The sequence below is a fragment of the Dermochelys coriacea genome, chromosome 1 (genome assembly GCF_009764565.3).
Source record: "Dermochelys coriacea isolate rDerCor1 chromosome 1, rDerCor1.pri.v4, whole genome shotgun sequence".
In the NCBI taxonomy this organism is placed as follows: domain Eukaryota; kingdom Metazoa; phylum Chordata; order Testudines; family Dermochelyidae; genus Dermochelys; species Dermochelys coriacea.
The window spans coordinates 254,316,795-254,343,108 of record NC_050068.2 but is presented as its reverse complement, the minus strand read 5'-3'; the positions used below and the strand labels follow the sequence as shown (position 1 = coordinate 254,343,108).

General features: G+C 41.7%; 1 protein-coding gene across 1 annotated transcript in view; it reads right to left on the bottom strand.

Moving 5' to 3' along the window:
- The window catches only part of POLR3B (RNA polymerase III subunit B), a 130,779-nt gene that overhangs the window by 45,768 nt on the left and 58,697 nt on the right, over nt 1–26,314 (bottom strand). The window contains 4 exon segments of the mRNA XM_043519596.1: nt 8,310–8,437; nt 21,285–21,383; nt 22,243–22,317; nt 26,081–26,234. Coding sequence (XP_043375531.1) covers nt 8,310–8,437; nt 21,285–21,383; nt 22,243–22,317; nt 26,081–26,234 — 456 coding nt within the window.

Sequence of the window (26,314 nt, the reverse complement as noted above, 5' to 3'; positions counted from 1 at the left end):
ACCAATGCGACATTTCACAAATGTAGGTAACATATCTGGTAATGTAAGGTCTTCAGAAGAAAAAAACCAAAAACCTTACAATTCATATTAGAGATTGTGCTGAAATAACTTCAGATTTTTTCAAAAAAGATTTAAAATGGCTTTAAGATTCTAATGTAAAGATCCTCAAAAAATCCTGATCAATTAAAAACAAAAACCAAACCCCAAAACCAAACCCCAAGGTAAATGCCTGTGTTACTCTGAACTAGAGCAGGTTGGTAAACTTCTAGCCTCGAATAAGTCAACAAAAGCCAAGTTCATTTTCACTGTTTTCTGTTTCAGGAAATGCATCCGATGAAGTGAGCTGTAGCTCACAAAAGCTTATGCTCTAATAAATTTGTTAGTCTCTAAGGTGCCACAAGTACTCCTTTTCTTTTTGCGACTGTTTTCTGTTAATTCTTAATAATTGCAGTTGTTGAAAGAGGCTGTGGGCTTGACCCAAAGCCCATCAAAATAAATGGAAAGACTCCCATTGACTTTGAAGGGGTTTTGGATCAGCCTCTGTGTCCTCCACATCATATTTACTTCCTTTTCTGGTAATAATTAGTTCAATGATCTGTGTTAGAATGTCAGAAAGCATGAATAAAGCATGCAGTTAACAGCAGCCAAGACAGATTACTTTCTGAAGTTATCAGAGGAGTCACTGCTGGTAGAACTACAGTAGAAGTTCACCCTCCATCTATTACTTTTAAATTTACGGTTCAGAATTCAACACTTTGTATAGACCTCCCAGCTTGATACTGAGATTCTGGCCATTTCCCACCAAACTGCCAAAGTGTCTTCTGAAATCTGTGAAGAAAAAATAATTAATACCCAGCGGGGGAACATAAACTGTTGTGTAGAAGAACAATAGTGAAAGCACTCATATGTTACTACTGTTTGCTGTGTGAGGCCCTGTGCTATGTCTCTAGGTCATTAATAAATTATGATCTTAAAGAACTAAATACAAAGTATGTTTAAAAACATTTAGCAATTATGCCCTGTGGGCTAGTTTTTCAAAATGTTTGCATTGCCTGCAGTTATTTCAAAAGGACTGGTTGCTACAGTTAAAAGAAATGCAACACAAAGATTTTGGGCTGCCAAACACCACATCAAAACACAATTCTGCTATTAAGGTTATGACAAAAACATGCTTTATATACAAATACTTGCCCTTTCTAGGTATATGTATTTGAGAAAATACTAAAAAAAGACCCATAAAACAAGTATCTAAAACAGCAACTGTCATAGTCAACTCCCGAGATTTGCCCTCCCCTCAATGCTATATTGGCTGTCACAAAACACTTCCAACATAGTCCCCTTTCCAAGGTGGAGAGAGGGAGACAGAAACACTATAGCAGAAGATGGCAGCCTTCTCTGCTGGGTCCCACAAACTCTCCTCATTTCTTGCACTTTCCTGGAGTCTGCAAAGTGGCTATGAAGCTCTGGGGTCTCTGAAGAGCGTCCCAGAGTGCATGTGGGGCTTTGGCACAGGTGATAAATGGCTTCACTGGCATCTTACTGGTGACCAATTTACTTTCTTCTGGGGGAGAAGAGTGATTCACCATTTGTTGGGGGAAGTTTGGCAGAGGCTGTTCCTCCCTCCCTCCCTCAGTTTGCAATGGGAGGGGAGGGGAAGAACTGGATACTTCAGCCTCACTTGCATCTAGGGTACAAAAATCAGGCCTGTCAGTTACCACCATGGAATAGTCCACCCACTGAAGTGCCTACCCACTGAGACAACTTTTCAGACAACTGGGACATCTCCATCCTACTTTCCTACGCTTTGAAAAACTGAAGTTTCTCCTACTGCAGAACAAGGGGATCATTTCCCCCAGTGAAAGAAACTCAAAACTTTTCCTGTTAATTTCTACCATTATCTGAATAATCCCTTTTTCTAGGGTGGGCTGAATCTGTGGAGCTTACTACTCAAACGAACTAAGTTTTCAGGTGATCCTAAATGCAGTTCCTGATTCTTCAGTGGAAGTTGCTCCTGAATGAGAAATACACTTATCATGGCTGTGAAACACATACAGATTGTTCCTCAACTCTACTTCCGAAGGGTTTTATGCTCTCTTGTTATGTTATAGGCTATATCTGCTATGTTCCAATGGCCAACCAGGGAAAGCAAGAAAGAGGCCAAGGTTTATGGAGTTCAACCACAGCCCAACCACATATCTGTAACCTTAGTAATGTTCAGAGAGAAAATGCCTTGTTTTCTAAAGTTGCGAGTGACCTTTACAAAACTTAGGAAATTCTAGTGGAAATTTAATGGGCATGAATATTATGGTTCTCTTTCTGAATAGATATTCCTTATCTTTAAAGTTGGTATTTCATCATACCACAAGGTAATTCTAACTAGATTATTTTTTTTGCTTATAATCACATTTGAATGGGCATGAATGACCAATGAAATGGCAGAATCAATACATACTGTTAGCTTTCCCAGCCATGGATGCAATAGTACGCACAATAAAAACAAAGAAACAGGAAAAAAGCACTAGAGGTGAGATGCGCCAGTAGGAATGTAATTGATTAGAGGAAGACTCACTCAAGCATAAAAGTGAAATGTAAGTATGCAATATATCAGCAGTAACCATCCTTAAAGGGTGCATCCTATACAAAAGGTAGCTCTCGTTGAACTAGTGCAAATATTATATCTATATATATTACTGTAGCTGCAATAGCACAGGGAGTGACAGCATAGCTTACCTGTGTTGCATACAAACCTACCCGAACCCAATGGATATGTACTCACTGCTACTGTCTGTGCTACTGTGGCTACACTACTATTTATTCTTCTACTCTCTTGACTTTTGTTTCTTGACTTTAGCAAAGCTGTTTCTTGACTTTAGCAAAGCTTTTGACACGGTCTCCCACAGCATTCTTGTCAGCAAGTTAAGGAAGTATGGGCTGGATGAATGCACTATAAGGTGGGTAGAAAGCTGGCTAGATTGTCGGGCTCAACGGGTAGTGATCAATGGCTCCATGTCTAGTTGGCAGCCGGTGTCAAGTGGAGTGCCCCAGGGGTCGGTCCTGGGGCCCGTTTTGTTCAATATCTTCATAAATGATCTGGAGGATGGTGTGGATTGCACTCTCAGCAAATTTGCGGATGATACTAAACTGGGAGGAGTGGTAGATACGCTGGAGGGGAGGGATAGGATACAGAAGGACCTAGACAAATTGGAGGATTGGGCCAAAAGAAATCTAATGAGGTTCAATAAGGATAAATGCAGGGTCCTGCACTTAGGATGGAAGAATCCAATGCACCGCTACAGACTAGGGACCGAATGGCTCGGCAGCAGTTCTGCGGAAAAGGACCTAGGGGTGACAGTGGACGAGAAGCTGGATATGAGTCAGCAGTGTGCCCTTGTTGCCAAGAAGGCCAATGGCATTTTGGGTTGTATAAGTAGGGGCATAGCGAGCAGATCGAGGGACGTGATCGTTCCCCTCTATTCGACACTGGTGAGGCCTCATCTGGAGTACTGTGTCCAGTTTTGGGCCCCACACTACAGGAAGGATGTGGATAAATTGGAAAGAGTACAACGAAGGGCAACAAAAATGATTAGGGGTCTAGAGCACATGACTTATGAGGAGAGGCTGAGGGAGCTGGGATTGTTTAGTCTGCAGAAGAGAAGAATGAGGGGGGATTTGATAGCTGCTTTCAACTACCTGAAAGGGGGTTTCAAAGAGGATGGCTCTAGACTGTTCTCAATGGTAGCAGATGACAGAACGAGGAGTAATGGTCTCAAGTTGCAATGGGGGAGGTTTAGATTGGATATTAGGAAAAACTTTTTCACTAAGAGGGTGGTGAAACACTGGAATGCGTTACCTAGGGAGGTGGTAGAATCTCCTTCCTTAGAGGTTTTTAAGGTCAGGCTTGACAAAGCCCTAGCTGGGATGATTAACTGGGACTTGGTCCTGCTTGAGCAGGGGGTTGGACTAGATGACCTTCTGGGGTCCCTTCCAACCCTGATATTCTATGATTCTATGATTCTCTCTCTCTCACTGAGCTAGTACAATCATGTGTATGCGAGCTGGGAATCACACCCCTGGCTCACAGTGCGGACAGTCAAAGAATTCCTTCTCTCCCCTGGCTGCCAAACCACTCTCATCCTCTGTTTATTTGAGCCCCATCCCAAACTCAGAGAGATAGGAGCTCTTTTCCTCCCTGAGGTCTGCTGTGTTGCCAAAAGGCCTTTATGCAGTGTTGGAAAGAAGGGAGCCACTAACATTTATGTCTATTTCCTAAAGGAACAGAGGTTTTGTTTACTTCCCTCAAAAAGCCAAGCAAAGTAAAGCACAATGAACTTCAACAAATGTACAAAAAATAAACTATGTTTAAATATGAACTAAAGGGAGCATTTGTGTGGGTACCAAAAAAGGGATTGCTGATACTTCTGTATTTCCGTTCACTTGACTGCAAACATTCCACTCCTTCCTTTCTGCAGGGGCATGGAGCTGATAGAACACCTTTATGTAAAGGCTGCACCGAATCCTCAGGGCGGGGGGGGGGGAGGGGGGTGCAGATGACTGAGCTCATTGAGAATTTTACATGATAGTAATTATCCCAGTTAGGGAACACCTATTTGAACCACAATCTGTTAGAGATTATGGGTATATTGGGACAGAGCATGAAAGCCTGGCTCAATTTAGGCACTTTTGTGCCTCCATCCCTAGAGTGAAGAGCTGGTAGAAGAGAACACACGGTATGCAGCACAAATGCTGTCCCTGGATGAATGGTGGCAGAACCCAAGAATAGGTTGTACAGACCAGAATAGTCCCCACTGGTTTTGCTTTTGTTTACATTTGTTTGTATTCTTTCCCCTCTGTCCCCCACCAATAAACTGTCTGTACAAATTTTGAGACACTTTTCTTCTCAATACATTGAGAAATACATCACAGATGGTTACCTTAAAAAAAGACAAACAAACCAAACAAAAAACAAAAAAAAACAGCTCTATTCCCAGAGTTGCAATCTCTTTCCTCAGCCCATTTGTGAGAATTGGTACTAAATTTTGCCCTGTAATATACCAGTCATCAGGGACCTCTACAGTTCTCCAGGAGCAACTGACAATATATAATCACAGGTTTCAGAGCTGTTTTTTCCACCAAATGCATCCGATGAAGTGAGCTGTAGCTCACGAAAGCTTATGCTCTAATAATTTGTTAGTCTCTAAGGTGCCACAAGTACCTCCTTTTCTTTGACATATATAGATAGCAACGGTTCTTAGTACTAGAAGAGTTATTGCAGAATCGAATTTGAAGTAATCTTATCCACTTTTTTTATTATAGCATTCATAGGGCAGACGGCAATAACCAGGGCTGTAAAAAATTTGTTCCATTACAACCACCTAATGTTCTGACAAAACATACCATATCTTCAATGTGAGTAACAGCCGAATATTAATATGCAGCTCTTGGCTTGTCTATAGTCCCATAGACAAACAGAGAGAGACACTAATTTATATATTATATAAAAATTGCAGTTCAGTAGTAGTAGAAAAAATATAAGGTGTTTGTTGCATTTCTGACCAAGTTCTGTGTTTGACCGCAGCCTAGCACAACAGGGTCCTGGTCCATGGACTGGGACTCCTACCGGTGCCTACTGCTCAATAAATAAATAATAATAGGTCTTATTCATCTCTATTTTCAGAGTCTCTGATCCTTTATAGGATTATCCTAGCCACATATGGAACATTAATAATGCAGATTATAAAAGATTAATTGAATTATAATCTTACATAGCACACCATTATCTTAAATTTGAAATTATTTCTGTACTGCAATGTGCACATGCCATCAGAAGACCTTGCAATCACAACTGTACTTGCAAACTAAGTACAAGTAACATCCCCATCCCTGCACTTTGCTACATGCATCATATTCTACATTCTCTGGACAAAGTGTGTCCCCACCACTTGACTGAAGACCATCTTACCTACTATTGAGTGCACCAGCACATTAACAAGAACAGTCATTCTGGTGATGAAATATATTTTTCAGTACAGTACATTTAATAAGCATTATCCTGTAGAAATGTTGACTTTGAGATTTTAATAATCTACACATTGCCAGTTATATTGCATTACTAATTTCATTCCTAAATTGAGGGGATCCTGTCAATTTATCCCTGCTTCACATCCCTTCTCACCCATGACATTACTATGTTTCTGATTGAGGAGACAGAGGACTTCCTTCAAAGCCTGTCAGTACAGCTTCCTCAAATCAGCAGAGGGGTCAATGTTGAGTAATCCAAGTCCCACCTTCCCTCTAGGAAGGTAGCATGCTCTCTCAATACTCCCAGTTCTTGACACCACAGGGAGTGAGTGGACATGGGCATGGTTCCTTCCATATGGCTATGCAAAGCCAGTAGGGGAGAGAGAGAACTTTTTAAAGCACAAAACAAGCAACAGAAGTTTGAAGTAGTAGTCAGCATTTGTGTAAATACAAAAATACATGCAAACAAATGAAATAAATTACATTAATATTCTGTAGGTTTAATTTTATACAGCTAATCTACAAGCATATGTAACAATCTTTTCTACATCTAGGTATCACTTCCACTTTAAAAAAAACAAAACAAAAAAACCAAGTGTACACAAGTTTTTCATAAAGACTCAGGGTGTTCGCTGATATTTCAGTGTACAAAGTAACATACAGCCAGGTCATGTGCCAACTTTTAAAATGTACTTTTATCTCACTGCTTATTCTTTGGAGTCAGGTGTTTTGTAATAACAAACCGAAACAAAGGCTTTTTTTATTGCTAAAGATATTCAATGGCTTTTGTGTTCCTAGCGTCAGCAGTAACGTCAGAGGATTGTATCCAAGGAGCTAAATGTGCAAGACCTAGGGTCAAAGCAGCTGAATACACCAACCTCAGAAAACACAGACAATGAATTGCAAATGACACTCAAAACAAAACGAGAAAAAAAACCTTCACACAGAAAACTACAAAAGAACTCCACAGATACTGAATTGGCTTTCTGTACACACTGATCCTGCTTAACTGTGTGTGGTAACTAACCAAACGTTCTGAGACTAATAGTCATAAAATAGAGACTGTTGTGGGGGGATAGGACTTGTAAAGGAAAAAAATTGCCTCTCTTTTCTTTTTTTAAGGTGGTAATGCTTCTTTTTCTTTATTTAATTTACAAGTGTTTTAAACACATTAAAGTTGACCATTAGGTACAAGGCAGCTATTCTTCCATTAATTCTGCTAGAAGATTTTCACAAAAGGTGTACTGTTTCAATTTCGGAGTCACATCACAAAACAAATGATTTTGTAAACCTAATATAAGAAATCATTTTTTCATGACATATGGGGTTCTTTTACTGTAATCTCAACTTGTCACAAACACAAGATGTAAAATTGACACGTATAGCTGAAGTCTGAACAGGGCAGACTGAACTGATGTGCTGCTGTTTTCACTGGGACTTGCTGGGGCTTGACAAAACAGTACATTAGTCAGTCACGCAAGTTAACAAGAAAATGTTAATGATGGTTTGGCTGATTATCAAATGGCAAAACTAGAACTGTGATCTTAACTGCCTAACATGGCAAATCCATAAGATGGCAGATAAAGAAAGCCATATCAACTATTAAATTAAAATTAATTAAAAACCCATGCTTAGAAAATTAACTATTTCTTGTTTCATTGAAATGACACTGTAAATGCCCACTAGTGCTTCCTCTCCCAAAAAAAGCCAAAATATAAAATACTGTGGAGAGGTCACTGAGGAAGTACTGTCTTTTCTGGTAAGGGAGAGAAATTCTTAGTGCCATGGTACTGAGTGTTAATGAATATATATTAAAAAACGGCAGTACTCTAACTATTCAGAGAAAATCACTTCTCCATGCTTTCACTCTCTTTGTGCAAACACTTTTTTTCCCTCTTTTTTGTTTGGAAACCCACAGCACACTGAAGTATAAAAAAAGAAAAAACACTCACTGCCAATCTTCCAGCTATATTGAAATCTTGAAAGTAATGACTGTTACAAAAATAGGAACAATAGTGCTATGGTTTCTTCAAATTTTCTTTCGAAGTATGAAAACCCCAGAACATTGGACTCCATTTTGCTAAGCTATTTCTTAAATAAAAACAAACAAAAAACAAATGAAAATTGGAACAAAGTCAATTTCTCCTGGCATCTACGCCATTGCTCATAAGAAATGTTCTAATTTCCTCTGAAACATTTTTGAATGATCTAGTAGACAAGAATATTTGTAGTATTTTACACTGTGATGTTTAACATGACAACATTCCAATCTTGAAGCAGAAAAACCTTACCCATTGCTTGCTTCCCCATAGCACACTGGTAAGTGTTTCTTGGGGACTGGTTATGGTGAGGATATGGAATAAGCCCAGCACAGACACCAAGAAGCGTGAAAGGTTCAATCTCCAAGTGTGTTGTATCTCTTAAAAAGAAAAACACACATTCTGGTTATAGGAAGCGAGCTGTAGCTCACGAAAGCTTATGCTCTAATAAATTTGTTAGTCTCTAAGGTGCCACAAGTACTCCTTTTCATTCTGGTTATAATATACCTATAGACAGCAGAATGGCACGATTTTATTGAATTCATTTTTGTAAAGTCTGATAAATTATTTCAATTTAATTTGTTACCATTCAGAAAAATTTAAGTGAGTAAAACCTAAAAGCCTCAACAACAAATTCCAATATATTTTATTCAAAGTTTTAATTTGGGATTTCATTGGGTCCAAATACAGAGAGGTAGAAAGGACAGAAAGGGTACAAATTTACATGGACAAATAGAAGAAAAAAAACCGTAAGAGTAAACACATTGACCATAGTATCCAACAAGATATAAATAGATGTTATTTTATATACCAGTGGTGCTTAATATAAGCTACAAAATAAAAATGGAGGTCACATTCGAATGTCTGGAAACAGAGTGTTTAAAAAATTCCAGAGAAATATATTTCTCACTTCTGATTACATGTCCCAACAAGCATGTGCCAACATGACAGCAATCTGTTTGTTTTAGTTTACATGAAACCCATCCTTCCTGTATAGCAGGGGTTCTCAAACTGGGGGTCAGGATGCCTTAGGGGGTCATGAGGTTATTACATGGGGGGTCGTGAGCTGTCAGCCTCCACACCAAACTCTGCTTTTCATCCCGCATTTAAAATGCTGTTAAATATATAAAAATGTGTTTTTAATTGATAAGGGGGGTGTCGCACTCAGAGGCGTGCTATGTGAAAGGGATCACCAGTACAAAAGTTTGAGAACGACTGTTGTATAGGCTCCTCCTTACCTAAAAGGTTCCCCAGTTCCTAATAAACCTAAATCCCTCCTCCCAACACCATCATCGCATCCACACATTGAGACCTTGCAGTTGTTTATCTGTCTAATTGGCCTTGCACATGGAACTGGAAGCACTTCAGAAAATGGAGGTCCTGGACTTTAATCTCTTCCTAGCAAGCTATATTTGGCCTCCGGGACCTCTTTCTTACCTTTCCCCAGGTCATTGGTACCTACATGTACCACAACCAGCTCTCCCCAGCACTGCACATAAATCTAGCCACATCTTGAGAGGTCCACAACCTTCACACCCAGCAGGCAATTCATCCTGTGATTCTCCTGGTCATCTACATTTTTATAATCAAATCCCCGTTACTGTTACCTGTCTCTTCCTAGTAGCTGGGGTCCCCTCCCCTGGTGGTGATCCTCAGTGCAAGAGGATACCATGACATCATCTGGGAGGAAGGTCACAGCTATGCCTAAACAAGACTCTTAGAAAGCTGAATGGTCGGGGAAGAAATTAAGAAATACAGGCAAGGGATAAAAGGTACAGTTTCAAAAGATTTTATAGGAATTGGTGCATCAGAGAAAATTTGTTCTACGTGGAAGGAGCTGCAGAGGAGAAAGCTCATGCACAATAGATAAATAGGCCATTTTATATGGAGGGATAGAAGTGTCCAGCCCTAGATGAAGATTAGATAAAGTCTGTAAGATAGGCTGGAGCAAGTCTATGGTTTTTAAATCAAAGTGGGCAATTATGAAGCAGGGAATTCTGAAATAGGGCCAAACATTTTAAAAATAAATGTGTCCAAAGCACACATGTATGGCAGTGCTCCAGAGTCATTAAATAGCGTGTGGATTTCAGGTATATGCCATATGGTGGCTTCCCAATAAGAGCTGGGCACCCAATTTGAAAATCCCCCAATGCTCAGCCCTCTTTTCTTACAATGTGGGACATCTCATATGTTGGCTAAAATTGATAACCTGAATTATGTGTTTTAAAATAGAAATTATGGCAATATCTTTTTAGTTGCAATATATTGCAAGGGATGGCAAAGCAGCACAACTGTGAGGTGGATGAAGAATCCCCAATATATCTAGCAGGGAATGCCTGAAGAGGATGACTACCTGGAACATTACATCATAGAATTGCATGCTTTGCTGGGAAAATGAAAACCCTGATAAATAGTTTAAGAAAACGAGCTATTAGCCTCAGTCATAGAATCATAGAAATAGAGGACTGGAAGGGACCTCAATAAGTTATCTGGGCCGGTCTACTGCACTCCAGGCAGGACTAAGTAATAACTAGACCATTTCTGACAGGTTTTTGTCTAACCTGTTCTTAAAAACCTGCAAGGGTGGTGTCAGGGTTCCCTCCCCACTCTGAACTCTAGGGTACAGATGTGGGGACCTGCATGAAAGACCCCCTAAGCTTATTTCTACCATCTTTAGGTTAAAACTTCCCCAAGGCACAAATTCTTTACCCTTGGATGGTACGCTGCCACCATCAAGTGATTTAACAAAGAATCAGGGAAAGAACCACTTGGCGTTCCTATTCCCCCAAAATATCCCCCCAAGCCATTATACCCCCTTTCCTGGGGAGGCTTGAGAATAATATCCTAACCAATTGGTTACAAAGTGATCACAGACACAAACCCTTGGGTCTTAGGACAATAGAGAAATCAGTCAGATTCTTAAAAGAAGGATTTTATTATTTTTTTAAAAAGGTAAAAATCACCTCTGTAAAATCAGGATGGAAATTAACTTTACAGGGTAACAAAAGATTCAAAACACAGAAGAACTTCCTCTAGGCTTAGTTTCAAAGTTACAAAAAACAGGAATAAACCTCCCTCCAGCAAAGGAAAAATTCACAAGCAAAACAAAAGATAATCTAACACGCCTTGCCTGGCTTTTCCTTACAATTTTTGTAATATGAGAGACTTTTAGGATGGTTTATAGGAGAAGGAGTTTTCTGACTTGATGCTTCTCTGCTTCCCAAGAGAACACACAAAACAAGCCTCTTCCCTCTCCCCCCAAGATTTGAAATTATCTTCTTTCCCCATTGGTCCTTTTGGTCAGGTGCCAACCAGGTTATTTGAGCTTCTTAACCCCTTACAAGTAAAGAGGAATTCTAGGCTACCCTTAGCTGTATGGTTATGACAGGTGGAGAGTCGACATCCTCCCTAGGCAGTTTGTTCCAGTGCTTAACTACCCTGACAGAAGATTTTCCTAATGTCCAACCTAAACCTCCCTTGCTGCAATTTAAGCCCATTGCTTCTTTGTCCTACCCTCAAGAGGTTAACCAGGTTACCCTTCTCCTTGTAACAATCTTTTATGTACCTGAAAACGGTTATCATTTCCCCCTCAGTCTTCTCTCCTCCAAACTAAACAAACCCAATTTTTTCAAACTTTCCTCATAGGTCATGTTTTCTAGACATTTGCACTCTCTCACCAGTTTGTACTAACAGTAATACTTCTGCTTATATTAATTTGAGTAGCTTGAAAATTACTCACTGGCATATAAACATATGCTACTGCTCTGCATCTGACTAAACAAACTATGTTCAATGGAGATCTGTCTTAGGAAATATGAGTATTAATGCATCACCTGCAGATGAGCAAATCCAGAATGGTAGATGCCTGGTCATCAGAATTATTAGTAAATTTGAAGTATGGACACATGCAGCGTCACAGCAAGCATAAAACTGAAACACTAAATGCCAAGTAGAATAGTGAGATTCAGTCAAACTTGATGTGGTAGATTGCTACTTCTTGACTGCACACACAAAATCAGTTATTGCTATGATGAGCAAAGCTTTGGAAGATTACAAAGGGCTCAAAACAAATGTATACAGAGGCAGGACTAAGCAGTAGGTAGGCAAATTAGGGTGGTTACCTCAACACACTTCTCATTCCTTTAATTCTTTCCATTTTTCTTGTTACAATTCAGCAGAGCACTGTGTTACCAAGTGCGTGCAAGACACTTGGTTAAGAACATGATGTTGGTGATTAAACTCAGGTCCTTGTGCGTGTGCTCACATACAACGAGAGGGCCAAATCATCAGCTGGTGTAAATCAGCACAGCACTGACTCCACTGGAGCTACAATGATTATACCTGTTGAGGATCTGGTCCACAGTGTTTGCAACAGGAAGTCAAAATTTTTAAACAAACCTAACTTCTACAAGTCAAAACGTCATTGCCAGAATTGGACCCGACACACATGTAGGTTTTACAAAGAGATTATAAAGCGATGGGACACCTTGACAGACACTTGAAGCTCAAAAGAAATAAATCTCCAATTGGAATGCAAAAGGAAAATAGTACAGACCACTATAGCTAAAAAAGTTGACTGTGACATCAGACAAGAAGAATGGCGATGGGATACCTCAGCACTCTTGATCAGGTACTTTGATTATTCATCACACATTAAATTGTATTGGTTGTACCAAAATAAAGGACATTCTTAGCCATGTAAAGAGATTTAGGGATAATTGCAAATAAATTGAATACTAGTTCCCAGTGTGATGCTAAAACTGACAGAATTACTTCATCATTTATATTAAGAAACAACTATTGTATGGCCAGGGTATTATAGCAAAATTACCAGATATACTTAGATCAAGTTTAGATCTGTTCATGGATAATGTAATAACCTTCCACACTTATAACAGGTAATTTGAACTAGATGACCAAATAGGGTCTCTTCCCATTATTATGCAAGGGTATGTCTACACTACGAAATTAGGTCGAATTTGTAGAAAGCATTTTTATACAGTCAAGTGTGTGTGTCCCCACACAAATGCTCTAAGTGCATGTAGTCGGCGGACTGTGTCCACAGTACCAAGGCAACAGTCGACTTCCAGAGCTTTGCACTGTGGGTAGCTATCCCACAGTTCACGCAGTCTCCACCGCCCATTTGAATTCTGGGTAGAAATCCCAGTGCCTGATGGGGCTAAAACATTGTCGCGGGTGGTTCTGGGTACATATCGTCAGGCCCCCGTTCCCTCCCTCCCTCCCTTCGTAAAAGCAAGGGCAGACAATCGTTTTGCGCCTTTTTTCTTGAGTTACCTGTGCAGACGCCATACCACGGCAAGCATGGAGCCCGCTCAGCTAACAGTCACCGTATGTCTCCTGGGTGCTGGCGGACATGGTACTGCATTGCTACACAGCAGCAGTTTATTGCCTTTTGGCAGCAGACAGTGCAGTATGACTGGTAGCCGTCATCGACATAGTCCTGGGTGCTCTTTTAACCGGGTGCCTGGGCAAACATGGGAGTGACTCAGCCAAGTCATTTCCCTTGTTTCACCTCATGGCGATTGAGTCCTACTGGCAGTGCACTGTCTTTTAATCTGCAGCTAGCAGAAGACGATGGCCAGTAGTCATGCTGCACCGTCTTTTGCGAGGAGCACCCAGGAGGTGACGATGGCTAGCGATCGTATTGCACAGTCTGCTGCCAGCATGATGTATAAAGATAGATGAAGTGGTTCAAAACAAGAAATAGACCAGATTTTTTTTGTATTCATTTTCTCCTCCCTCCCTCTGTGAAATCAACGGCCTGCTAAACCCAGTTTTGAGTTCTATCCTTGAGGTTTTGAGTTCTATCCTAGAGGTGGCCATTCAGTTTCTCGCAAAGCCACCCCCTTTGTTGATTTTAATTCCCTGTAAGCCAACCCTGTAAGCCATGTTGTCAGTCACCCCTCCCTCCATCAGGGCAACAGCAGACAATCGTTCCGCGCCTTTTTCTGTGCAGATATCATACGACGGCAAGCATGGAGCCCGCTCAGATCACTTTGGCAATTAGGAGCACATTAAACACCATATGCATTATCCAGCAGTATATGCAGCACCAGAACCTAGCAAAGCGAAACTGGGCGAGTAGGCGACGTCAGCGCGGTGACGAGAGTGATGAGGACATGGACACAGACTTCTCTCAAAGCACGGGCCCTGCCAATGTGGGCATCATGGTGTTAATGGGGCAGGTTCATGCGGTGGTGAACGCTGATCTGGCTCGGGAAACAAGCACAGACTGGTGGGACCGCATAGTGTTGCGGGTCTGGGACGATTCCCAGTGGCTGCGAAACCTTTGCATGCGTAAGGGCACTTTCATGGAACTTTGTGACTTGCTTTCCCCTGCCCTGAGGTGCAAGAATACCAAGATGAGAGCAGCCCTCTCAGTTGAGAGGCGAGTGGCAATAGCCCTGTGGAAGCTTGCAATGCCAGACAGCTACCGGTCAGTCAGGAATCAGTTTGGAGTGGGCAAATCTACTGTGGGGCTGCTGTGATGCAAATAGCTAACGCAATCAAAGATCTGGTGATATCAAGGGTAGTGACCCTGGGAAATGTGCAGGTCATAGTGGATGGCTTTTCTGCAATCGGATTCCCTAACTGTGGTGGGGCCATAGACGGAACCCATATCCTATCTTGGCACCAGAGCACCACGCCGGCGTAGTACATAAACCGCAAGGGGTACTTTTCAATAGTGCTGCTGCAAGCACCGGTGGATCACAAGGGACGCTTTTCACATCACCAACATCGTGGGATGGCTTGGGAAAGGTACCTGATGCTCGCATCTTCAGGACCTCTGGTCTGTTTCAAAAGCTGGAGGAAAAGGGACTTTCTTCCCAGAACAGAAACTACCGTTGGGGATGTGAAATGCCTATAGTTATCCTTGGGGACCCAGCTTATCCCCTTAATGCCATTGCCATGAAGCCATACATAGGCAGCCTGGAGAAGTAGTCAGGAGCTGTTTCAACTACAGGCTGAGCAAGTGCAGATGGTGGTAGAATGTGCATTTGGATGTTAAAAGCGCGCTGTGCGCGTTTCCTGACCTCGGTTAGACCTCAGCAAACCAATATTCCCACTGTATTACTGCTTGCTGTGCGCTCCACAATATCGTGAGAGCAAGGGGGAGCGCTTATGGCAGGGTGGGAGGTTGAGGCAAAACGCCTGGCTGCTGGTTACGCACAGCCAGACACCAGGCGGTTAGAAGAGCAAAGGAGGGGGGTGTCGGTGCGCATCGGAGAAGCTTTGAAACCCAGCTTCATGACTAGCCAGGCTACGGTGTGAAAGTTTCTGTTGTTTCTCCTTGATTGAAACCCACCAACCCTTGGTTCACTTACTTCCCTTAAGCTAACCACCCCTCCCAACTCCCTTCGATCCCTGCTTGCAGAGGCAATAAAGTCATTGTTGCTTCACATTCATGCTTCTCTATTAATTCATCACACAAATAGGGGCATATTACCAAGGTAACCCAGGAGGGGTGGGGAGGAGCGAAGGACAAGGCCACACAGCACTTTAAAAGTTTAAAACTTATTGAATGCCAGCCTTCTGTACTTGGTCAATCCTCTGGGTTGGAGTGGCTGGATGGCCGGAGGCCCTCCACCGCGTTCTTGGGCGTCTGGGTGAGGAGGCTAATGGAACTTCGGGAGGAGGGCGGTTGGTTACACAGGGGCTGTAGTGGCGGTCTGTGCTCCTGCTGCCTTTTCCTGCAGCTCAACCATACACTGGAGGCATATTAGTTTGATCCTCCCGCAGCCTCAGCATTGCATCCTGCCTCCTCTCATCACGCTGCCACCACCTTTCAGCTTCAGCCCTCTCTTCAGCCCGCCACTTACTCTCTTCAGCCCACCACCTCTCCTCCCGGTCATTTTGTGCTTTCCTGCACTCTGACATTGTCTGCCTCCATGCATTCATCTGTGCTCTGTCAGTGGGGAGGACAGCATGAGCTCAGACAACATTCATCGCGAGTGCATTTTTTTTTGCCTTCTGATCTTTGCTAGCCTCTGGAAGGAGAAGGATCCGTGATCCTTGAAACACATGCAGCTGGTGGAGAAAAAAAAAAAAAGGGAGAGTGGTATTTGAAAAGATACATTTTATAGAAGCAATGGGTAACACTCTTAACAGTAAACCTTGCTGTTAAAAACAGTACATATATAGCACATGTGCTTTCGTTACAAAGGTCCGCAATTTTTTGCATCCCTCCACCCCGCGTGGGCTATCAGTGCAGCGTGGAGACATTCTGTTCACCATAGGCAAACTAGCTCCAGGCAGGCAACAGGCACGCTCTGAATGTCCCCTTAAGAAAAGCACCTATTTCAACCAGGTGGACCATGAATGATATCTCTCTCCTGAGGATAATACAGAGAGATAAAGAACGATGTTGTTTGAACGCCAGCAAACACACTGCAATGCTTTGTTCTAAGCAATTATTCCCGAGTACGTGCTACTGGCCTGAGTGTAAAGTTCCTATCATGGTGAATGGATAAGGCTGCCCTCCCCAGAAACTTTTTGCAAAGGCTTTGGGAGTATATCCAGGAGAACCTGATGCCAGGGCAAATTAAATCATTAAACATGCTGGCTTTTAAACCTTGTATAGTATTTTAAAAAGGTACACTCACCAGGAGGTCCCCTTCTCTGCCTGGTGGGTCCAGGAGGCAGCCTTGGGGGGTTCAGGGTGTACTGGCTCCAGGTCCAGGGTGAGAAACAGTTCTGGCTGTCGGGAAAACCGGTTTCTCCACTTGTTTGCTGTGAGCTATCTAAGCCTCCTCATCATCGTCTTCCTCGTCCCAAAACCTGCTTCCGTGTTTCTGTGCCTCCATCTCCATTGAAGGAGTCAAACACCATGGCTGGGGTCGTGGTGGCTGAACCCCCTAAAATGGCATGCAACTCATCATAGAAGCGGCATGTTGGGGCTCTGACCGGCAGTGGCTGTTCGCCTCTCTCGTTTTCTGGTAGGCTTGTCTCAGCTCCTTAAGTTTCACGCGGCACTGCTATCGAGTCACTGTTACGGCCTCTGTCCTTCATGCCCTGGGAGATTTTCACAAATGTTTTGGCATTCGAAACTGGAACGTAGTTCTGATAGCACGGATTCCTCTCCCCATATAATGATCAGATCCCGTACCTCCCGTTCAGTCCATGCTGGAGCTCTTTTGCGATTCTGAGGACTACATCATGGTCATCTCTGCTGATGAGCTCTGCATGGTCATCTGCAGCTTGCCACACTGGCCAAACAGGAAATTGAAATTCAAAAGTTCGTGGGCCCTTTTCCTGTCTACCTGGTCAGTGCATCCAAGTTGAGAGTGTTGTCCAGAGCGGTCACAATGGAGCACTCTGGGATAGCTCACGGAGGCCAATACCATCTAATTGCGTCCACAGTACCCCAAATGCGACCCAGCAAAACCGATTTCAGTGCTAATCCCCTTGTTGGGGGTGGAGTAAGGAAATCGAGTCCTTTAAGTTGAAAAAAAGGGCTTCGTCATGTGGACGGGTGCAGGGTTACATCGATTTAACGCTGCTAATTCAACCTCAACGCCTAGTGTAGACCAGGCTTAGAGTATCTGTGATGGCCATGTAGATTGCCAGGGATGTTCCAGGCTGCAGTCTATTCAGGTGCCTTGCTGTTTCTCTTATCAGCTGGCAGTATGATTTGAAGGCAATTAACTTTGCCATAAGTGGGAATTTGTTCCTTTTGTCCTGTTCTTTGCGATGCACTCAGGAAACCAGCCAAGAGCCCCTCAGATCAAACTTGTTAAAGTGAAAGGCACAAGCAATATCAATGCAATTATTGATGGAATGACTTTCATTTGGCAAAGGTCCAGCTCCACTGAAATCATGCGAGTCTTTCCACTGACTTTAGTGAGGGTGAATCAGGTCCTAGGACTTTTGAGGTATGTCTACACTGCAATGAAAGCCCAGGCTCAAGGCTAACCCCCCTTGTCTCAGGGTCTGCAGGGCCGGAGGGTCCGAGCTCAAGTCAAGCCAGGACTCAGGGTCTAAGCCCTATTGCTATGCAGTGTAGACGCATCCTTGCTTGACTCAGGTCCTGGGAGTCATCTGGAAGAATCCCACAATTCCTTGTGACAGCTTCCTTAGTTCTCTCTAACCCAACAATCTGCAATGCACTTTATTGAAAACAAAAGCCCCACCCCCAGCAAATGGCAGATGCTCAGGTCAGCATTAGCTCATTCTGTTCTGATCACTGATCTGTAAGCACACTATCACAGAACCTCTTGGGTTTGCAACAAAGAGCAAACCACTCAAGCCTTTTGCAAAACGAGCTGCTTCCTGGCAATGGGCAGGGCAAGCAGTAAAGTTTTCCCACAGTGCACCATGTTCCTAGGGCTAGAGCAGCCACATTTTGGGAGGATGCGTGTGTGATGATGTATAACTGAAGATGACCATTTATACCATTGTTGCTACCATGGTTATACAATTGCAACAAATCTTATACAAAGTATGTCATGTAAGGTACAACTGTTCTGTTGATAATCTGCTAAGTATGATAATCTTGTTTATATGCAGGTATCATCTTTCTATCTGACTTTATGAATATTTGTTATGTATTTTTATGTCAAAATGTGTTTAGTTCTTGGTTGACACCCACAAGGTAGTTTTACATCCCGTCTAGCCAGCCCAGTGTTGATGAACCACTCAATTGTGGATAGACCATTCAAGTGGTGACAGGCCATTAAAGAGATCAGCTCTTCAATGAGTCTTCCTGCAAATGCCTAAACCAGCAAGGAGCCAATGGTCACCCCTGTGATTTATCAAAACTGTAAGGACATGTGATGTGGACAAGTGATCTAGGACTCCATCTGTGTCAGTAATTTTCCATACACAGGGGCTGTGGGCTTTGTTTGGAACAGTACATTTCCATGCACATGGCAGAGGATATAAGAGACACCCGAGACATCTCCATTTTCGCCTTTTTCCTGCTCCAAATCTCTGGACTGTGCTTTTACAAATAAAAGGAGTATTTTGAACTAAGAACTGAGGATCTCCCAATCTTTTGGAAGTTACCAGAGCAACTTCTGAAAACGAGCAGTTTATTCCATCACTGCTACAAACTTAATACAAGGACTTTGCAATCACTCATATGTATATATGATCTATTAACCATTTATAAACTATTCTTTTCTTTTATTAATAAATCTTTAGTTAGTTTACTATGGATTGACTGACAGCATGATATTTGGATAAGATGTGAGATTGACCTGGTGGTAGGTGTCTGACTGATCCTTTGGCATGAGTAGAACCTCACATGTGGTGAATTGGATTTTCAATAACCTCTTTCTATATTAGACCTGATTGTTGGGATGGGAGCCAAGGACTGGAATGCCTGGAGGGGACGGTGTTTGGTTAACCAGTGTGGTGCTGCAGAAGCTCTTTTGTTACTGGCGTGGTGAATCTAATTAAAGAATAAACCACCAGTTATTGGGTACTGTCTGCCCTGTTTCTTGCAGTCTGTCGTGAGCATGGCATTCTCAGTGTGATCCATTACAGGCCCCCCGGTCACACTAGGGACTCTGGGACATAGTTACTTTGACTCAGGTCTGTGCGGTGCAGTGTGAATGCCAGAGCCTGAAGTTCAAGCATGTGTCAGAAAATTCTTAACCTCGGGTTAAAATACAACATAGATGCTCAAGCCCAAGGTTCCCTAACAGGGGTCTGCTAACTAGAGTCCCACTAACCCTGGGCTTACATTGCAGCATAGGCATACCTTTGAAGAACTGTAAAAATCATGCTTCGTATATGACAAAGATGTGTCAGAGAAGTCACTTGGGATACGTTAGACTTGGCTTTTGAGTCAATAGGATATTCTCAGCTCAATAAAAGCCTGAGAAAGTGTGAATTAGTAGTCTGGAAAGAAGCTTTGTTTTAATTTTAGTGCTCTTTGGTCACAAATAGGTAGTGACAGTCTAGAAACTCTGAAGTACAGAAACAAGGTATCTGGCTTTAGATGTGGATAAAGATTAAAAAAAAACAACCACCCTCTTAAAAGCTCTCTAAAGACATTCCAGAGTAGACAAAAATAACAGGATACATAATGGTGTGGTATAAAAGTTTTATAAGGAGCTGTTTGGATGACCTGCATAACTCTCTAATGGTTTGGCCAATTATGAGTATAAGAGAGCATGAAAAACCTCACACTGATAAAAATCACATATTCCATGTTTTTGTGGGTTAGAGTTTATAACCTCAATTCCTCACAAAAAAAATCAAACACTAAATTCACTTATTTGTGACTATCCCATAGATGATTTAGGATTAGTGTAATCATAGATTGCTTCCTAAACGTCTATCATCTCCTATTTGTACATTGTTATAAACATAAGCAAGAGTTTGGTGTGGAAACAGCAATGTTACAACATAATTAGGGCCCTACCAAATTCATGGTCCATTGTGGTCAATTTCATGGTCATAGAATTTAAAAAATAGTAAATATCATGATTTCAGCTGTATAAATCTGAAATTTCACAGTGTTGTAATTGTAGGGGTCCTGACCCAAAAAGAAGCTAGGTTATTGTGCGGGGGGTTGCAGTACTGCTACCATTACATCTGCGCTGCTGCTGGCGGCAGCACTGCCTTCAGAGCTGGGGAGCTGGAGTGGCAGCTGCTGGCTGGGAGCCCAGCTCCGAAAGCAGAGCCACCGCCAGCAGTAGCATAGAAGTAAGGATGGCATGGTGTGGTATTGCCAACCTTACTTATGCACTGCTGCCTGCAGACCTGGGCCCTCAGTCAGCAGCTGCCACTCTCCGGCCTCTCAGCTCTGAAGGCAGCAGTGCAGAAGTAAGGGTGACATGGTATGGTATTGCCACCCTTACTTCTGTGCTGCTGCTTTTAGAGCTGGGTGCCCTGCCAACGATCGCCACTCTCCGGTCACCGAGCTCTGAAAGCAACGCAAAAGTAAGGGTGGCAATATCACAACCCCCCTAAAAAAACCTTGTGACCCTCCTGCAATTCCCTTTTGGGCAGAACCCCCAATTTGAGAAATGCTGGTCTCCCCCATGAAATCAGCATAGTATAGGGTAAAAGCACACAAAAGACCAGATTTCATGGGGGGAGACCAGATTTCACAGTCTGTGACGTGTTTTTCATGGCCGTGAATTTGGTAGGGCCCTAAACATAGTTAATGAACTTACATTTCAGAGAACAGAAAGGAAGAAGGCTATAATATGCATATTTTTACTGTGCCAGTATTTAGTCTGAATGTACACTTACTTAGTAATTGTACGTTCATACAGTGCAATGTTGCAGTCATTTTCCTCGTTCACGTCCAAATATTCAACTAGGCCTTCATGCAAAAAATCTTCAAAATTCCTGTAATTGCCAAAAAAGGTACACACTGAGAAACATTTTATTCATATGCACAAATAAAGTTAAAGTTATTAAAAGGAACTGACTTTTGTAAGGAAAGCAAACTAAACAAGTGGTCCTTATCTGCACGGAGTTACACAGATTGAGAGAATTCTCTCTAAATATTTGAAGCAGAAAAAACAATCTTACTTACCTGTTTGCTTCAAGGGGGATTTTTTTTTTAAATAGCCTTAATATTTTCATCATATCATAAAGGTAAGTATATTTTGTGGATGGACTAAGAAATTTCCATGATGATTTTGCAAGACTGATTAGAAACTAAACTGGAATGCTTATATATGTAAATATTATACCTCACACACACACACACACACACACACACACACACACACACACACACACACACACACACACACACACCCCCCTTCAAGAGTTACTAGGGATTCTTAATGCCTCAATTTCTGAGAGTCCAAGCTGACACTTCTGATTAAAGGTGCCTGATTTTCAGAGGGCAGGTGTGCAGCATTTACCGAGAGACTCTCTAAGGCGTCTCAAATCAGGCATCAGAAGTCAGTAGTTGCTTTTAAAAATTTAGGTTATACATTTATTTTATAAAACCACATATCACAATCTCAAATCAATAGCAGAATAAGAGTCGTGACTTTTTTGTATTTGATTTAAAAAACAGAAAATATCTGCTATTCTGATTCTTCATTTACATGTGAGAGCAGACTTCTCCCGTAAACATTTAACCGACATTGCAATACCACAACAGAACTCTTAATTCAGTCAGGGCATATTGTTATTACATTTACAGATGGAGAGGAGTGGGGAACAGACATAGTCCTGTAGAGTAATATACCTGTATCCCTGAGCAAGTTCTTCCATATGCTTGTCCGTAACTGCAGGTTTTTGCTTCTTAACGATTATGTAGGGTCTAAGTTGGAAAAAGGAATGTTGCAGTAGATATACACGGAGTTAACAAATATAAATTAAAGTAAGGTAACATCAATGCATAGGATAGTTGGTTTGTAAATCCACTTTTGGAAATCAAGTGCAGATGTAGAAGTACACATCTTTTTAAACAAGGTACTCATTTAAAATAAGTAGAAGCATAACTAGATTTATCTGCCATTTAGTTGATGTATTTATGCAGATATAATTAGCCAAGCCATTAACTTGGATTGTTTCAAATCTGAGTTTTATTTTACCAGTTCAAAAAAATGTATGTATCATATACAATTTCCCCCCCAAAGTATAAACAAGTTATTTTTAAGATACATATGACATATTAAAATAAAGTTCAGAACTACAGTTTAAGTAGATAAATGTAACCTACAAAATTATTAAGTTGGTTGCTTTGAAATATTTAAAATTTTCTCAACAGTACCAGGCTAAAAATAGTTGGAAACTCCTTGAGATGGGGTGTTTACATGTCAGTATTTTGTTCAGTGCTGAGCACAGTCAGCGCTCAACAAATATATATTTAAGTTTTAATAGGACACATTTTCCTACCAACTGTTACCTAAAATGATATAAAATATAAATAGAATTCACTACGTGCTGCAGTAGATTAATCTATCAATATTAGCAGCACATGAATCTCTGGAAGCTTCACCACCACGAGGAAACACCAATACAAAGAATGGCATGCAAGATCAAAACGTCAAGGGCTGTTGCTATTTGGACAAGTTGCTCTTACAGAGTGCAGCAAATAAGTAAAAGATACTTGTGTAGTCTGCTCTGAAGTCCAAATAACTGTTTGAGGGCTAATGAGCACTTTTAAATGGTTAAGAGGAAGAACTGAACAATTGCAAAGGAAAAAAAACCACACAGGAGGGTGAACTGGGTAAGTTTTCTTGGAAATCCACATTATTTCACTCGATGTTGCCTATTTTTAGTTGGAACACAGTTCAGATGTTTTGCCGGACTGCCTGATCTGAAGTTTGATTTGTACTAGCAGTGTTTGAATTGGAGAGTTAATTTCTCTGCCTTTGAGTTCATTCCTGTCTGTGGATTCTCCTCAACTATCCCTGCCAGGTCTGACTTATTGCTGGCTCACAAATATGCTGATGATGAAATGATTTTTGAGCCTTTGGAAAGCCTCAAATTGCATCAAACAGCATGTTTGGCTTTTAAAAGAAAGTTAACACTACTAGACAAGGTGACTGACACTTTTAGCCATGAGTACTGCTGCTGATTGACTTACCCATGAACTGTGCACACAGTTAGCCTAAGCTAAACCATGCTTGTATTATTATACCCCATCGTCTCTCCGGCCTCCCTTATTTGTTCACCCCTCTGTCGCGCCTTATCTTTTAGACCCTAAACTCTTTGTGGCTGGGAACATCTTTTATTATGTATGGAAGTATCTAGCACAAGGGGACTCTGATGTGACTGGGGTCTCTAGGCACCAACATTACATGAATAATATAGTAATTTTAGTTCAAATACATAGCTATTTACAGTCTCAAAACAGTTACATTTTTGTAAGACGTTCTTGTCTGTGTCTTCCTGCCCCAGCTTCCTTTGGCAACCCACCTCATTCCCTTCCCTAGCATATTGTTATGCGTTGAATTCAATTGCTCTCTTTCAAATGTAAATTGTAAGCTTCTCGGGGCAGAAATGTTTTTATTTTATGTTTGTCAAATGGGAACTACAGAAATAAGTCAAAATTGTGTGACATGTTTTCTTCTAATGAAAGCAAACAGCTACATCCCTTCCACACCTTTATCTAGCCCAAAGGAGACTGATTTATTTCAAAAGAACTAGTTACAATTAGAGTAAAGCCCTGATCCTGCAATGTGATGCTGAAGACAACAGGGTGCCTTGTGGGTATTTATGCACATCTTGCTGCAGGACTGTAACCTATGTGTTTCTTATAAAAACACAAAATAAAAGAAAAAAAGAAAAGTGACAGTATTTCAAATATACTCATACCAAAGTTGTTAATGTTGTATTTCCTTGGGTGGTAGGAGGGACATTTTTACTTTGTTTTTACTTCTGTTCAGAGTCATCTATTGGAACAGCAGCTTATTTTTTAAACTTCGTTTACTCAGTTGCACATTTATCCTACAGTAAGGCAGAGATTTTGAGTACCTCGTGGCTCCTTTGAAAGTCCACTGAAATGGAATGGGGATTGGGTGCCTAAAACCCCATAGGCAACTTTGAAAATCTGAGCCTAAAAGACGCACAATGTGTAATGGATAATCAAGTTAAGTTCTTTAGAAGGATTTTTGGTGAGAAGTTGTGACAATCAGGGTCCAGACACCCCAAGAGGAGAACAGAAGGTTTAAACCCCAAAAATCCCAGGGAGGAGGGGAGGGGATATCAGCTCCTCTTATTGAGACAGCCCTCCAAATCAGCCAAAGGCAAGCAGCCTTTGTTAAAGATCAGGACACAGACCATTCCCTAGAGGGAAGCAATTCATAGCAAAGCCCCTACAGACAACTATATTGCTACTATTACTCATGTAATAGGGGGAGGATTTTTATGGACATGGGTACAATATACAGGGAAGCCCCAACAGGACAGAATAAGGGTTTGTGACAATCAGGGTCCAGATACCCCAAGGGGAGAACAAAAGGTTTAAACCCCAAAATGAGCAGGTGAACCAAATGATTGCATACTGTATTATTGTAGTATAAAAGTATATAAGTAAGGTCTTGTGAAAGACTAATGTTCTGAACTTGATCATCATTAGCAAATATGCATTCAGAATGTGGTTATGAATCAATGTATTTATGAACATAGAAAATTGTGCTCATAATCTGTACTAAAACTGTCCTGCTGTAGTTGGAAGAAGCAGTGAATCAGGGAGGGGCTCTCCCCAAGCCAGGTGTTTACATGAAACTGGCTTCAAGTAACCATCCATTGTCCAATACAGGAAGAGACAATGATGGACCACCAGAGTTAATGATAGCCAGGATGTCTCCGTGTCGTCTCAAGCCAAGAAAGTTTTCCCACACTGAATAATCATGAATCATCATGCGGGGGGAGGGGGGGGGGGAAGAAGAGGATGTCTTTTTTTAAAAACAGGCTGGGGACTGAAGTTTTTAAACCAGAATTTGGGGGGCAGTCTTGAGGCAGGAGGCTGTCCATGAAAACTGGATCCTTCCTATAGCTAGGGGGTATGCTGAGAAACAGTTAAGGCAATAGGCAATTTATATTAGAAAAGAGATTTTTGTCCAATATGGAAGCGTAAAGCCTGACGTTGCATCTATGTTTATTTTCTGTGTTACTTGTACATGTTTGCTCTCCCTTATTAGTTGATCTTTGAATCCGTGGTTTTTCTATTAAATATTTTGTTGATTTTCACCCCAAGCAGGTCTCTGGTGTCCAAACAGTGTGGAATGTGTATGCCAAAGTCAGCTGGTATCCTGGGGGGAGGCGTTGAGGGGGGTTCGTTTCACACCTTTGGGATTAACAAATTTGAGAGTAACAATTCAAGTGTCTGGTAATTAAGAACTATGGAAGGACGAATTTGGGGAGTCTTGGGACTGGAAAGACTGTTGGTGTCATCCTACAAGGAGTAACTAGGCTGCTAAGAACCTAGGGGGTGAGACCTTATGCTGTAGGTAGGCTACTGGTTCAGAGACCTGAGCCATTGCTGCACAGCACAAAGGCCCCCAAGGGCAGGGCAGGCAGTGACAGAATCCCTTATCAGTCTGGCTGGTCCCCCAATCATCACAGAAGTTTACCTGCACAATCTTCCTCCATCAGAGGAAATGTAGACACATCTGTCAGCAAGATTTGTGGAGATTGAAACAAATTCATTGATATAACCTGCTCGCCGCATTAGCCGAAACGTGTGAACTAGTTTTGGATAGTCGCGAATGACACCAAGGATGTTACCTGTTCAAGAAAATGATCATTTTATGATCTATGTTTTGCATGCTTCAAAATTCTCTTCAGTTCAGAACCGAGCTCCTTCC